Below are 16,837 nucleotides of genomic sequence, written 5' to 3' on the forward strand. Positions count from 1 at the left end.
CACAGATTTCTCTGTTGACATACTACTGTGTGTTTTCACTAAAGTAGGCAACACTTTGGGAAGAACAATAAAAATGAACAATATCACCAACAAAATGTTGACTTAAAGTTATCACTGTTGACTTTGGTTAAGTGAAATTTTAGGTAAAGAAAAAGATAAACATTCTCCCAAAATGGCAATGGTTTAAAAGGTTAAGAAGGGAGAAGTCATAGATATTTATTTTAAATCTTAACAAGATTTGTTGAAGATGCAAGAAGGCAAAGATGATCTTGAAAAATAATGGGAAAATTGTAAAGTGTTTGCCAAATTATCAGGTTGAGAAACATGGGTCTTAGAAATGAAGATGTTCAGCTATCTTTGACTCATATAATTTACATCAGGAAAGGATAGCAATAGTTAGCCAATCCAATGCCATCATTTCACACTTTAGAAAACTGAGGCCCAGAGAGATGGACTGACTTGTTCAAAGTTACACAAGTGGTAATTGATAGAGATGAGAGAAACATCAAACCTATGTTCTTTGATTGAAAATATAAGACTCTTTCCATTGTATCACCTTATTCCCTCATTAACTTAAGTTCCTTCCAATATCACAAGGGGAAAAGTCAGGCAGTGAAGCAGTGACCGCAAAATCAGTGTGATCCTGGAGGGCAAAGATACTCTACCTGCATTTAAAGAACTCATAGAATAAAACTACAGCCTGTCCTAGAGATCAACATTATATTTTCTATAAACTGAATGCACTTATAAATTGAAAGCATCAATGTTCATAGGAAATAGCATGTGAACAGACTAAAAGCCCTAGAACTTACTAACTTATCTTTCCCTTCCCTTTTCCCAATTTTCCATTCATTGATCTCCAATCTTCCCGTCCTTAATTTGTTGTTTCCTCTTCACTAGCTAAGGAATCCAGGGCTAACTCTGCTTGTGCATTTTTGGTAATTGTCTCTCTAAGCATGGTTACTTTAACAAGTATCGCAATTGGCTTTTACATGTTTTACATTCCTAGAATTAATGTCTAGTGTTCCTTACAGGTCAACATTTAGCCTAGCACCTTCCAGATCAATGTTTCATCTAGGAAAGAATCTCAAGTGGAACAGAACTACCCTATTTTCCATTAGATGGCTCCCTATGATTACATGGACCAAAAAAGTGTCCAGTGGGTGGAAGTAATGTTTTCTCATGCACAATGGGTACTGGAGGAAGGCTTTTAATCACTTAACCCAACTAACACAGAGTCTACCTCCAACTCCTTACATCCCCCCTGCCATGGCTTCCCAATGGTTGCTTAATCTGAATTTGTAGACTTACCATACCTGAACATAAAGCAAATTCAGCTGCACGGGATCTCTTGAATCTACATTCTGGTCTGAATAAAAGAATTTCCGTCTAAGCAGTAATGTTTCATTTTCATCCACTCCTTGTTCTCTAAACGTTCGACTGTGATCTAGCCAATTTACTGGAATGCAATGAGACTTGTGTCAGTGAAAGGTGTTTATATCTCTTAATTAAAAGAATTTGACAAAAGGCCATTTGATAGACTGTTATTCTTGATGTCAACTATAACAGCTAGAAAAACAAAGGTAAAAACATTTAGACCAAGCTTAAAATTTGATGTTTCATTGGAGAAACCATTTCCTATTTATTTAAAACCCTATCAGGCCCTGGTAAATGTTTATTTTTTTCAAGGTTTTATTAGTATCTTTTGTTTTTACAGCACTGTCTTTTTTTGACTATTTAAACTACTAGAGCTTAAAACTGCACTACAACTTTTGAGACACTTTACATAATCCCCATCTAGTCAGCCATCTCTTGAAATAAAGATTAAAAAAAAAGCAATCACAAGCTAAAAATTTTCAAAGTGCTTTTACATCTTTCATAGGACACATGGGGAAAAAAAAAGAATCAAAAGAGGGATTTTAGTCCAAAAAAAGAGTTTGATTTGTTATTTCCTATATCGTTCCTAAAGTTTGCTGAAGCAATATGATAATAATACCAATAGTTTAGAGAGCCACAAAAACAACCTATGTACATAATGGCTACAACAATGTAAATGATAAGCATAAAACAGTCAAAAATTGATGTGGTGAAATTAAAACAAAATTGAACAAAAAGTCTGGCCCCAAAGATGAGATATGAGAAAACATTCCCTTCTTTTTTTTGCAGAGTTATATGTGTCTCGGGAAGAAGAATGGGGACTGAGACAGGAGCAGAGTCCATAGGTACACAGCACTGCACATAATGCCCTGAATCCTATCCATGACGCCATTTTGTCTCTCCTGATTAAGACTGGGAAACACCATTACAGATTGGGAAATAGTATGAGCATAAATAAGGAATGAGAATGCTGCTGCCAGTGGTGATAATGATATCTAGCATTGACATAAAGCTTACAAAGCTCTTTATATATATATTCTCTCATTTGACCCTATGAAGTAGATGCTATTATTTTCCCTATTTTACTGATGAGGTAACTAAGGTCTAGGAATGTTGAGTGACTTGTCCAGGGATTATACACCTAGTAAATGTTTGAGGCCGAATTCAAACTCAAGTCATTCTGACTCCAAATTCAGTGTTCTATCCACTCGGCCACTAGGATAAGTAAGAAGATGAGTCTGACTGGAGCAGTGTGTCTGGAAAGCCATGAGTTATGACTGGATAGAGGTACTCAAGTTACTGTTCCTTTAGCCTATAACCTAGCGGCACAAAGGTAAGGCATCTAAGAACAAGCAGAGAGTCTTGAATTATATAAAGGACAGAAATGTAACGCCACCCTTTGCTACGTCATGCTAAGTCAACCCTTCACCCTTCCCATGCTTCTTGGCTTCTTCCCTACACTTACAATCGTCATCAGTGTGAAGCTTGGCCTTTAGCTTCTCCATCTTTCTTTCATCTCGTAGTAGTGTTCTGTCTTTTTTGAGTGTACCCGTTCCTTCCTCTTTCTTCTCTTCAATTATTTCTTGAATTAATGAATATTCTTCATAATTGGTTATACCTAAAACAAAAAACCCAAACATGAATTAGAATGGCATTTTTAAGCCTGCATTTTATGTAACCCTGTTGTTCCAAACAACATGAATGGGGAGTTCTACGCAAAATGTCAAAGCTAAACAAGATGGGAGAGTTATTTGGAAATCAAAACTAACCCACATTAAAAATTTAGAGAGTATTACCCACTTAACACTTTAGCTCAACTCCTAGTCTAGAAACACACCACACCATACCCACACACCCACCCATACACACACACACACACATACACACACACACCCACACACACAACTTCCTATCCCTATCAAACACACAATACTGTATTCTTTCTCTTATGCCTTGTTACAGCTTGACTTGGATCTATCTGTATACTGCTATCATCTTTTTTTATACCATTTCCCCATTACAGCAAAATGGGCCCTCAAATCTTCTGTCAATAAACAACAGATATCACTCAAAGTTTCTAATGGATGACTTCCCTAGTCTCCTCACACTCTAAATGACATACCCCAGTAATCCACTTTTCATATAGCATCTGATGCACAAATGTTAAAACTCACATATCATATAGCTGCTCCACACCTGGTGGTCTTTCTTCATATTATGCCTCCCATAGAGAAAGCTTCTATCTATCCTTCCCCTCCAGGTGTCTGGAATTAATCCCATCACAAACTTGCATATAACCAGAATATAAAGCCAATGATAATGAATTCTGCTCTCCTTTCCTGCTCCAAAATTTCCCCAAATCACTTTATTTTGGAGGTGAGGTATTCCCTATCACACCCCCGAATATCCTGGTCCAGCATGTGTATGGATGTTCCATCAAAATAACTCAAACACCAAAGTGTTCTCTGCCCAGTTTAATATAATTGGCATATTTACATAATCACACATTTTCGTAATTATTAACAATTAATATACATGACTATTTTAATAATGTATTTGCATGATTACAATGACCATAATTATGAATGGAACTAGGGTGAGATAAGTGCAGTCAATGATCCATATGGAGTCAGAGAACATAAGGTAGAAATTCTAGCTTTGTTACTTGACCTTAGGAAACTCAGCTGTCCTGTTCCCTTATCTATATAATGAAGTGATTAAGTGACGTTTAAGGTCCCTTTCAGCTACAATCCTACCAACACCTTCATTCATCTAAAGATCTGTATTTGGGTCTTGTAATTATGAAGTAATAAAAATCTCTACCAGGAAAGCAGGAAAATAAGATTAATGCTATTGTCAGAAAAGCAGATTTCAATGAGGATACACTGAAAACTTCTAGTCCATACCACAGGAAGTAATCACTGTTACACTGTGCTTGGCCATGGTCTTAAAATATTTGCACTTCAGAATAAGCACCTCCTTTTAAAAGGAATGTTGCTGAATGGTACCCTGAAGCCATAAGATAATGGTGCAGAGTCAAGAGATCTGGGTTTAATCTCATACTTTACTAGTTATATTATTTTGGGCAAATCAGAACCCCGCTGAACTCAGTTTTTTCATCTGGAAAATGAGAAAACAGGACTAGAATATGTCTATTATCACTTTTAGGTCTAAAATTCCATGGCTTAGGAATGAAGACACTGAATAACATAGGGGTATTTAGCAGGAGTTCTGAATTGCTTTTTTGTATGGCAAGGACATCTTCTCAGAATGTTTTTTAACACAGAAAATAAAACATATGGTATTATGAAAGAAAACAATTATAGTGAAATATAACAATCAAAATACTTTAAAAAAAAAACCCACAAACAAGGTCAGGGCTTCCATGTTGAAACTCTGGCATAGAGGTAGAAAAAAGGCTAAAGGAAGGCCTCATGGTTCTCTTTTTAAGTATTTGAAGAGTTGTTAAATGGAAGAAGGAATAGGACAGGGGTGGGGAACCAGGGGCCTCAAGGCCACATGTGGCCCTCTAGGTCCTCAAGTGCAGCCCTTTGACTGAATCCAAACTTCACAGAACAATTCCTCTTAATAAAAGGATTTGTCCTGAAATACTTGGACTCAGTCAAAAGGTTGCACTCAAGGACCTAGAAGGCCACATGTGACCTTGAGGATGCAGGTTCCCCACCCAGAAATAAACCATACTATGGGCTGTATACTTGTGAATATAAACACACATTTACTGTTTTGCTAGACAATGCAGACTTGTTATAAGAAATTTGTTTTTTTCTATTCAATAGAATGGGGGATGAGGGAATAATTTTTTTTTATTAGAGATGGGAATGTCACAGATGTGAAACACTGCATGTACTTTGAGATGAGGTTGTATTATCAGTTTCGCTTAACTGCTTGACTTTGTTACAAACAATCTGTCACAAAGTGGAGTAATTTTTAAATGTTTGCAAAAACAAAACACATCCATAAAACTTAAAAGAAAAGGAAAGAAGGAAAATAAAGTCTAAAAAAAGGAAAGGAAAGAAAAAGAAAGAAAAAAGAAGGAAAAAAAGGCTACATACATCACTGTGTACCAGGAATATAAAAAGGATTCTTATAATGGGTGGGCAATTAGAATAAAGAATCTTAGGGTCATAGAATTTTAGAGCTGGAAGGAAATTAATTTATTCCAATCACCTTCTAAAGGTGAATAAATTAGAGCCCTCTTTCCCATATGAGATAAAGTGACTTGACAGAGCTTAAATATATATTTAGTAGCAGAAATAGCATTCAATCCCCCTACTCTTCTCCCTGTATTCTAACACAGCTTTTATGTCCCTAACCACCACCACAGGTAAGGTTTCATGGAAGAAATAGTGTACAGAAAGCTAGCATTAGAATCAGAAAGACATGGGTTCAAATGCCACATCTGACAACTACTGACATTGTGGCTAGAATAATGCAATTAGTTCACCTTTCTCAGTGCCCAAGGCAACTGTAAGTCACAGGAGAGGTGCCTTTCTGGAACCCAATGAAATCACAGGTCTTGTCACTATTCCTTTAAGGCTTACAAAGCAATTTACATATATTATCACATTGGATCCCTTAAAAAAAAGATGGAAAAGCAAGCTGTACAGGTATATTCAGTTTACAGGTGTAGGAGGCTTTAAATACAAGTGACTTAGCCATGGTCAATGTATCCATTGTAAAGGTCAGAGGCGGAATTTGCACTCAGGTTTCTCCAACATCCAAGCTGAGTCTAGAATTCTTTCTACTTTACCATTGGGGGGTGGGAGGTGGGATGTGAGGAAGGGGGTTGAGGGGAGGCAATAAGAATTAAATGACTTGACCAGAGTCATACAGCTAGTAAGTATCTGAGGTCAAACTTGAACTCAGGTCCTCCTGACTCCATGGCCACTGCTCTATGTACTGCACCACCTAGCTGCCCCTCTATTATTAATACCTCTAAGATTTTCTAATCTAATTTTCTTTCATTTTATGAAGGGCAGACATACTTTCTTGAGTCTTTTTAACTGAATTAAGATTGGACATATGGCATTCATTGGACATTTCAATTTTTAAAGGGAACTATCAATCTGATTCAGGAAGCATGTACATGGTGTGGGGGTGGGAACTGGATCCTTGTAGCAATTTGAACCACTTGGTAGGGTGTGAGAATCTGAACCACTTGGTAGGGTGTGAGCATAGAGGAAAAAGAGCCATCCTAAAAAGTGAGAGTCAGGCATTTGAAATCTCACCTATCCTGCTACAAATCGTGACCAGTAATTCCCCAACAGTTTTGGAATCATCCACCATCACTGTCTTCACGGATCCATCCAGCATCCGTATTTTCTGAGGTCTTTGTTTCTTTTTATATTCCAAAATATCCTAGAGAACAAACCACAGAAACATCTTATGCCAGCTGTCCCTTAATGGAAATGCACATTTTTAGTAGAGCAGGAGTTCTTATTAACCTTTCTTGTGTGTCATAAATTCCTGTTAGCAGTCTGGTAAAGCCTATGGACTGCCTTCTCAGAATATTTTTAAATGCATAAAATAAAATGTATAAGATGACAAAAGAAATCAAGTACAATGAAATATAATTATCAAAATAGATTTTTAAAAATTCACATAATTCAGATAAAGAATCATGGCAGTAGAGGCATGAATGAAGTTAATAACATCAGTTACTTTCATAGGCAGCTTTTCCTAAATGAAAGCCCTTTTGTTCCACAAACAGTAAATAGACGACAATTTCTAATTTAAAATCAATTCATTAGTGCTTAATAATTGCTTTAATTAAAGGAAAAAAACTCAAATACCAACTTAATATCGAAATTGTATTCACATAATTATAGCTTACAATTACTCAAGACTTTGTGTGATTTATGGCTTATGTTCTATCCAACTAGGATTAGCTCATTTTGATTTTTGAGGGAGACTCTTCAGAGGAAAGAAATTACAATCTAAGAATTTTCCAAAAAGACTTTGATAGAGTCCCTCTGTTTCCACATTCAATATGAAGACCAAGCAAGAGATATTAGGTCTGTAAGCCATATTTGTATATGTATAAATAAGTGACCTCATCTTTGCTAAGACTCCCCAAAATGCAATGATAGAGGACAAAAGATCTTTCCTTGGCAACATTCATGCAATTCTTACAGTGGAGTTTTCACTGAATATTAACCAATCTAATTTGTCCACTCCAGTTGTTGGCCTTCATGCATCAGAGAGCTATTATCTTAGGGTTGATTAAATTGAAAGGAATGTTTAACCCCCTTTCACAGTCTCCCTCCCTTCCCCAACCTTTCTTTTTGCATTAAAATGACTTGTTATTAAAATTGCTTTGTTGCTTTATATTGTATTCAGATGCAAAAGATACTTGAGTCCTACTCTTCCCAAAATGATCAGAGAAATTTAACTTTCAAATTCACTTTTCATCTCCCTTCTATCTTCCAAACCTCACACTGAACTTGATATCCCATTAATAATTATAGAAATATACCCATACTATCCACCAGGAGATGCCCCGTCAAAACTCCTGGCTACAGAACTAAGCAGGAAACAGGATTGTACCACTGGGGTGTGGAAAATATTTAAAATACACACACCCAGGGCTACTCCTAAGCCCCCATGGAGTTTTGAGAATTTGGACTGTTGACATTTTCTAACATCCTCACAGCCTCCCCCTTCAAAGAAAATTAGGACTGTTTGAGATTAAGTATTGCCCTTGGATCAAAACAAATGATGTTTTTTCTTCTTTTCCTCCAAGTACAGTAATATTTGCTCTCATTAGAGGGCCCCAAAATAAAGGTCCATAGGAAAACAAAAATCGGGAGAAACATACCCCATTCCGCAGCATGTAGTAGTCCAGCGTTCTGCCCGCTTCCAGCCAAATGCCTTTCCTGGGATCCTCATCCGATAGGAATAAGCCATAGTCAGAAGCTGAGAATTGAAACGTAGAAAGAAAATCAGAAACACAGCGACTTTGAGACCTTGGAAGATCCACTAATATATGCACTGGCTTCTGTGCATTGTCTGTTGAGTTGGCAAATGTACTGGCATCCTTAACAGGAGAGAAATATTTGCTTTTGGCAACTGTGGGCAGGGTCTTTTGATGACAACACAAGCTGTATTCAATGTTAAAGCAGATCAGGAGGCATGAGAGCAGAGCTGTTGAAGTAATAAACCCAAATAAGATTAGGTTTCATTAAGTCACTAGGCTGAAAAACTATGTTTAACATTGGTGAAAACCTCAGAGACAAAATAATCCAAGCTCTCCAGCTGAAGTTGGCGCTCATCCCTATCAGGACAGGTCCTTAGGACCAGTGACCCAGACTACTGTAAAAGCCTCTTGGAAGGTCTTTCTGCCTCAATTCTTTGCCTCTCCAATCAGTCCTGCAAATTACTTTAAGCTAATCTTTCTTTTGCATAAATTTGGTCAGAACATTCCTCTAAGTTTCTTCAGTGACTCCTCACTGTCTGAGTAAAGTTTAAATCTTTTGCAAGGCATTCAAAGCCCTCAACAACCTAATGTCACCATAGCTTTCTAATTTTGTTTCACGTTATATCCCTTCACAAGATCCAGACAAAATGAACACATCTCCCATCGCAGAACATATACTGTAGTCTCAGACCACTCCCTCCCTTCTTTCCCTTACATGCCCCTATGGCAAAGATGCATTTTATCCTCTTTCCCTATCCTTTAGAACCCAATTCAAATATCAATCCCCCAACGCAAATTCTTGAAGCCTTTGTATATCGTCCTGGTCAAAAGGACCTTCAATGTTTGTAATCCTCCTAATGCACTTATGAAATATTATATATCACAGTTAGGTATAATCTTATCAACCAAAAGACTCCAAATTCAACCAAGTTAACAACTACGTCTTATTTAAACTCCCTATCTCCACTGGAGTCCAATACAATACTTTACACATAGTAGGCAATGAATAACAGATCACCTAATGAACTCAATGAAATGTCGAACCAGGGGTGGGGAATCTGCAGCCTCAAGGCCACATGTGGCCCCCTAGGACAGTCCCCAAGTGCTGCCCTTCGACTGAATCCAAACTTCATAGGACAAATCCCCCTAATAAAAGGATTTGTTCTGTAATACTTGGACTCAGTCAAAAAGCTGTACCCAAAGAACTAGAAGGCCACATGAAGACATAAGGTCTCAGATTATCCATTCCTGGTTCTAACCCCATAAGGGTAAGGTGGGTTACAACCATACAAGAAAGATAAGGGGTCAGGAAAAATGCTAAGGATGTTTGTTAAAGTTAAGGAAATACATACTGTTTCAGGCAAAACAGATCCAGCAAGTATAAATAACACTACAAGAAAACTCAGGTAGAGAGGTTAGGATTAGATCTTCAATTATCTTCCCATTGTCCCACCTCCTCAGCACTGTTAAATGTCTGCTGGTGTCCCCACAGAGAATGATGATCTAAAGACACCTACAAAATCCATTTTTCAATTTACTCCCATACCTTTTCCAAAAAAAGCAAAAATTTACCCAAAAAGTAAAGGGAAAGAAACTGGTTGTGGTTCCAAAGAGGCTATTGGTATCCCTTTAGAAATGAGCCTTGGAGACACTCAAGTGAGGTTGAGTCACTAATACCTCTGAAATTGGCAAATGCTAGTTCCTTAAATGTTTAACGTTCCCACCAAAGCTAGACAGTAATCTGACCACAGGAAAAGAAAACGAAAAAAGTCAGACAGAAGACGTAAGAAGGAAGAAGTATTTAGAGAAGAGATGGTATCAGACCCCTAGAGGAGAAGACTAAGAGAGTGAGAAGAGAGGAGAGAGAGGGAGGGAAGGAGGGAGGGATGAAGGAGAGAGAAAGAGAGAGAGACAGACAGACAGACAGAAGGTTAGAGTGCTAAAAATCTTTATTTCTAGACTGCATTTATTAAAGTTCACTAGCTATTTTGTGTGTGTGTGTGTGTGTGTGTGTGTGTGTGTATATTTGGTTTATTTTTTTTTTAATTAAGTATTTCTACACAAATTCCTCTTCATGCAGATCTAGTCCCTGGATCCAAAAGCTTTGAACTCAGTTATTTGATTTATAGTCTTCAAGACTGTAAGACACATTTTCCACACCTTGAAGACTAATTCCTTGCCAACTTGGGGGCTTTTCATTTCTAAGCTGTGAGGCATATATATATAATGAGAGTACAAGAGGAGGCAAAGAAGAAAAACAAAAGGAAATAGGGCTCCTGAGTTACCCGGTGGTCCATGGGCTCACTAGCTTCAACTAGCAATGAAAAACTGACATGTTACTACTTATTTTTAAATAACATTTAAATATCACAAAAGCCCATGAAGAGGTAAGCTGATAAGAATTATCTTTGTTCTTAATGACAGAGAAATAACAATAATCTTCTTTAAGTAAAAAAGCAACAAGAGATTTTTGTGCGTGTCAAAATTGGGTTTGTACACTGTATACAATGTCCAAGTAAGCAATAATTCTTGAGAACAACTTTCACTATGATTTATAGACTGGCCCCTACACTTACAGAGATTGTTCTTAGTTTAAGGAGTTATTTAGTAGCTAGGTGGCACAGTGGATTGAGTGCCAAGTCTGGAATCAGACTTCAGGCATTACTAGCTGTGTGACCCTGAGCAAGTCACTTCACCCTATTTGCCTCAGTTTCCTCCTCTGTAAAATTAGGTTGAGATGGAAATGGTGAACCACTCTAGTATCTTTACCAAGAAAACCCCAAATCAGGTCATGGAGAGTGGGACATGATTGAAATGACTGAACAACAACAACCAAGTAGCATAGTGGATGAGAGTTCTAGACCTGAAATCAGGGAGGACTGAATTCAAATATGGTCTTAAGTCATTTGGCTAGCTGTATGATACTGGGAAAGTCACTTAACCTCTGTCTGCCTCAGTTTCCTCATCTGTAAAATGTAAATCTGACCCAGACTACACAGACTATACACTATTCTTGCCAAGAAAAAGAGGTTGTATGGTATCTTAGAGCTAACAGCAACCCAGTGAAGGTTTGTAAGCAGAGGGATGACAGAATTATACATTAGGAAGATTAATTAATCATAGCACTTGTCATTCAGAGTTGTCTTGAGGATCAAATCTGAGATAATATTTGTAAAGTGCGTTGAAGACATTAATACACTATAAAATATTCAGCTATTAAAAAGTAAAAATATTTTAAATATTAATATTATTGTTTCCATTATTGTTTTACTTGCAAAATTATATATACTCAAGTAAATTCTGAATAAAATGTTAGAATTCATGAGTAACTTCTTGGAACTTCAGTAACCTCATTTCAATTTTTAAAAAAATTAGTAATCACATACTACGTAGTTCAATTTATTCTAAGCAATTCAGTGTTACTGCAGACCATGGAACATCACGATCTCAAAATAGTCAAGACTGTGGATAATAGAGAGTTGTACAGTGAATTTAAATAGGCTATAAAAGATAAGGGCTAATGACTTAAGAGGAAGAAGTAAGAAGCATTACAGACACAAACGAACAGGAAAGAATATGGGTCAAATGTGGAATAAGAGAGAAATGATGGACAGCCAATCCCGGAATTAAATCAACAAGTATTTACTAAGTACTTTCTATATATCATGCTCTGTGCTAGGTCCTAGGGGTATAAAAACAAATATGAAGTAATCACTGTCCAGAAGGAGCTTGTGTGCTACTGGGAGAAATGGGTACAAATATTAAATCTACACAAAATACATAGAAATCAAACATAAATAAATAATCATGCTCAATTAGAAGTTCTAGAGAAAGGCTCTCTAACCTAGCTGTGCTAATGCTCATATCCTTGAGATCATAGATGTATCAAAGTCGTGCTTGGCATGGACCATACAAAGATGAAGGATGCCATAGCCTCCACCACCAAGAAGTCTGCAGGGTTACCTTTGGAATGGGGCCTGGGACAAGGGATGCAACACATATAAAAACAAGTAATCTCAAAGATGAATATGTAAGAACAAAAGAGAGATTTGGATCAGATATTTTAATAAAGCTTGAAAAAGGTCTTAATATGGGTGGTGTGGATTTTGGGAAGGGAATGAGGAAGGGAGAAAGGCACCAAGGCAGCCTCAGAAAGAAAAGAAGAATTTCAACAGAGATATAGAAGGGAAGGATGTTAGGCAAGGGGCAATGTACAGAATCAGGAGAGGACAGAAAGAAATCAGGGAATACTTTGCCTAGAAGGGATAGCTGTGAAAGAAGAAAAAGATAGGGTTGAAAATGCAAATCTGACCCAGACTACACAGACTATACACGATTCTTTCCAAGTAAAAGAGTTTGTATGGCATCTTAGAGCTAACAGCAACCTAGTGAAGGTTTGTGGGCAGAGGGATGACAAAATTATACATTAGGAAGATAAATTTGGCAGGTATGGGAAGGTTTGATTGAAAAGTAGAGATCCTGCAGATAGAGAGAATGGTTAGGAAGTTAAAATACTGATCCAGATAAAAGGTGAAACAGGCCCTAACTAGTTGGTGCCTAAGTGATTGGAGAGGGCAGAAATACAAGATATTATAGAAGCAGAGTCTCCCATTAAGTCCTACTGTCAGGCATTACTGTGGGGTGAAGGTGAATATGGATGTTTGAAGCAAGGCAATGAATGGTAGCTTGCATTGTGCTTAAAGAGTCTGAATTATAGGTCCAACGATGGACTGTGTAATGAAGTAATGAAATACTTGGTCATCGGAACCTATGAAGTAAAGAAAACATTCAATAGTCTTGAGGCCTTGGTGACTCCTTCTGCTTTTGAAATGATGGGGGTAGAGTGGTGGGAAGGGGGTACAAGGTGCTAAAAACCAAACAAGTGTTAGGTTAGCTATAAATATTAATTTTATGTTAGTACTGTATATGTACTCCTTGGACAAAAATCAATAGAGCTGACAAAGGAGGTAATGAACCATAGTAACATCAACATTCTCACTAAAAAACAAAACCAGAAAATATAAGTTTGAAAACGTGTAGGAGTTCTTAACTTGGGGGTCAGTGAATTTGCTTTTTAAAATATTTTGATAACTGCACTCCAGCATAACTGGTTTCCTTCATAAACTTATGTATTTTATTGTTTGCATTTAAAGATATTGTGAGAAGATTCCCATAAGTTTCACCAAACTGCTAAAGATATTCAGAATACAACAAAGGTTCACAATCTGTGATCTAAATGGAAGGAGGCACCACAAGTTCTTTCTGGTGAGTGAAATAAAAGAGTTAGTAGGGCTGGTTTTATCATGTGGCCTAAAGTAACAAGAAACATTCCACAGCCCTCAGGATAAGAAAAGGAGGCAGATGAAACAGATTAGAGACAGGTGGAAGAGATTTATGCTGGCGGTGACACGATTTTGAAATGATAGGATCAGTTTTTAAGATATCTGAAAAGGAACAAGATGTCAAATGATTAGGAAAAAAATCAGAGTATTATTAGTACCTTCCCCAGAAAGCAATTAAGACCAGCAATGCATATACCTACTTTCTCTTCTCTTCAGTATGTGTACTAAAATTTGCTGAAGATCAAGAGTTTATAGTCGTTATCAAATTTTCTAAGTTCCTCCAAACTTAATGTTTTTCCTGTCTGTATCCCATATGTGTGTGTATTTTATATATACATATAAAATACATACATACTTGTTGTTAATGTAAAGGTGAGGACAAGAGGAGGGCAGAAAATACATTGGAATATATGGTTCAGGATTTTAAAAAAAAAGAGACCAAAGGTTTTTAGAATATTGAATCTCATACCTATATATAATAAATTGATGTTTCCATAAGAAAAAGTGATAAGCATGGTTAGGTACCAAACATTACCAAAAAAAAAAATTTAACTAAATGGATAGTGACAGAAAATGACTGTTTAACAATATGGTAGTCATTTTACAGAATGCATACTGTATGCAGTTTTACCATATTAGTCATTCAATAGGATAAATATGAAAATGCCATCATAAATTCTCCAGCTAGGGGCGGCTAGGTGGTGCAGTGAGTAAAGTGCTGGTCCTGGAGTCAGGAGAACCCGAGTTCGGTTCTAGCCTCAGACACTTAACACCCACAAAAAAAACTACCCGTGTAACCTTGGGCAAGTTACTTAACCCCAACTGCCCTCCAAAAGGCAAAAAAAAAAAAAATCTGAATGAATGAATAAATGAATGAATGAATGAATGAATTCTCCAGCTAAACCCACTGACAGTAAAAAAAGTGAAACAAACAGAGGAAAAGGCATGGACACAGACTATTACCATTCCCTACAAAAATTTAGCTGATATAAGGTAATAAAAATAAGAGTCCAGAAAGCACGAGTGTAAGCAAATATCTAGTTTCCCTAAAAAGTGGAAAAACATGTAAATCAAAGGGCAATCAACTCATTGATAAAATGTTTTAAAAGGAGATAGTGGGAGATCATGAGCTCATAAGATCAAGTCTCACAAAACAGCAAATGATAGCAGACTATTAAATTAATCTTGAGAAAGTTTGGGTGAGGTATGAATAATCATGAGTGTTAATAGATGAAAGTAGAACAATAAACAAAAAAAAAAGAGTCATATCAAGCAGTTTCCATAGGGACCTGTTTTCATAGTCTCTGTTAAGTAGAACGACTCCATTTGGACTTTAATATCTCAGTCTTTTGATGTGGCATATGAAATATTAACAGACACTTAATTAAAATGAAAAGGAAGGAGTGGTTGGACCACCAAGAACAAGGGGAAGAGAGACATGCTGTAGGTGACACAATTTTCAAAGCAAAGAGGGGTCAGTTTTTATGATATCTCAAAAGAGGGTAAAATAATAAGCGATTAGGGAAAAATTCAATGATAGTATTAGTTTCCCCCATTCCAAAATAAGATCAAGAAGAAATTAACACCAGTTCATGTTGCCTCTTTCTAATATGTATATGATATATTAAAAAATGATCTACACAGGCATGAAAGGTATACTTACTGAAAGTAGGAGAAAAAAAAATAGCTTCTCAAAAAAAAAAAAAAAACTAAAACTCTATGTCAGGATGACCTGGGGATCGAATCTGGGCTCAGATACTTAGCACCACACCCAGAAATAACTGGCTGCGTAACCTTGAGCAAGTTACTTAACCTCAATTGCTAAAAAAAAAAAAAATTCTAGAACAAATTTTCACAAACAACCGAATGAAAGGGAATCAGACTCTAAGATTCTGTTGTTTATTTGTTAATTACACCTACACTATTCCCTAACAGGTAAAGTCACAGATGCAACTTTACACAAGGATACTTTGACAATCAGAATCATAAAATGGAATGATATGCTCAGCAACACTATATACCTTAGTCAAAGACGGTGTCTTTAGTAGGGTCCAACAGTAAGGATTGCCTATAGACAATAAGGAATTCCAGGTACTCTTGTTTGCTAATGATATTTTGGCTTCTCAACTCCCAAAGAACTACATGAACTTTATGGCAAAGTTCATGGTGATTCAAAAGAGACCCATCTAACAAGCAATACAGTCTAAACCAAATGGAGAATGGCTACTAACTACCCAGATAATGACTTAACTTAGCTGAATGAGAATTCCACTGAGTTAATTTTTCAGTAAAATTATCTTGGGGCAATAATGCAAATAAGCAATGAGCTGGGCCCAGAATTGAATAGGAGGAAGAAGAGTGGAATAGACAGCAATTAGGAAATTACTTAGTGATTTTTATGAGCACAAGCTGTTCCGTTATAGAAAAACCCATCTATGGGGCAGCTAGGGGGCGCAGTAAATAGAGCACTGGCCTTGGAGTCAGGAGGACCTGAGTTCAAATCTGGCCTCAGACACTTAACACAAAAACTAGCCATGTGACCTTGGGCAAGTCACTTAACCCCAACAGCCCTCCAAAAAAAAAAGACAAGAAAAAAGAAAAATCCATCTAAAAAACATTCTTCCATGGCTGCCACATAGCTACAAATCATAAAATATAACAAGTTCAGAAAAAAAACTCCAAGTTTCAGGTAACAAAAAGTCCAATGGAAAGATAAATGGTGGGTATCCGAGATGTAAAACATTACCGACAATGCCTTATGTGCAATAATTTGAGTTCTCTTGAACATAACAAACATATAGCAAAACAAGCATTTACATATACAATGTTGAACAGAAGAAAACAATTTCACATGAAACTGAGAATCTCTATTATGTAAATTGCAGTAATTTGCACAAAATATATCAAGAAGGAAATGTATGATCAGAAAAGAAAGTAGAAAGAAGTACAGGAAGAGAGTAAAAGAGAACAGGGGAGTTGCAGATGGACATCCTCAGTGCTTTAGTGGTATGTACAAGAAGAAACAATGAAAAGGGGACAGCTAAGTGTTGTAGTGGCACTGGCCTCAGAGTCAGAAGGTCCTGAGTTCAAATTTGGCTTCAGAAACTAACTAGCTTGTGACCCTGGACAAGTTATTTAACTTGGATTGAGAAAGAAAGAAAGGAAGAGAGAGAGAGAGAGA

The 16,837-nt window shown here is 36.8% G+C and overlaps 1 protein-coding gene across 1 annotated transcript in view; it reads right to left on the reverse strand.

Annotated features, from left to right (window-relative positions):
* Positions 1–16,837, reverse strand: part of TLN2 (talin 2) — a 569,404-nt gene that overhangs the window by 237,317 nt on the left and 315,250 nt on the right. Inside the window, exons 8-11 of the mRNA XM_069098382.1 lie at positions 8,216–8,313; positions 6,627–6,756; positions 2,843–2,995; positions 1,317–1,459 (exon numbers count right to left, since the gene is read on the reverse strand). Coding sequence (XP_068954483.1) covers positions 1,317–1,459; positions 2,843–2,995; positions 6,627–6,756; positions 8,216–8,313 — 524 coding nt within the window. The remainder of the gene's footprint in view (positions 1–1,316; positions 1,460–2,842; positions 2,996–6,626; positions 6,757–8,215; positions 8,314–16,837) is intronic.

This window comes from Petaurus breviceps, unplaced genomic scaffold (genome assembly GCF_028583685.1).
Source record: "Petaurus breviceps papuanus isolate PSGF00001 unplaced genomic scaffold, PetGlider_PUasm1.0 37, whole genome shotgun sequence".
NCBI lineage: Eukaryota > Metazoa > Chordata > Mammalia > Diprotodontia > Petauridae > Petaurus > Petaurus breviceps.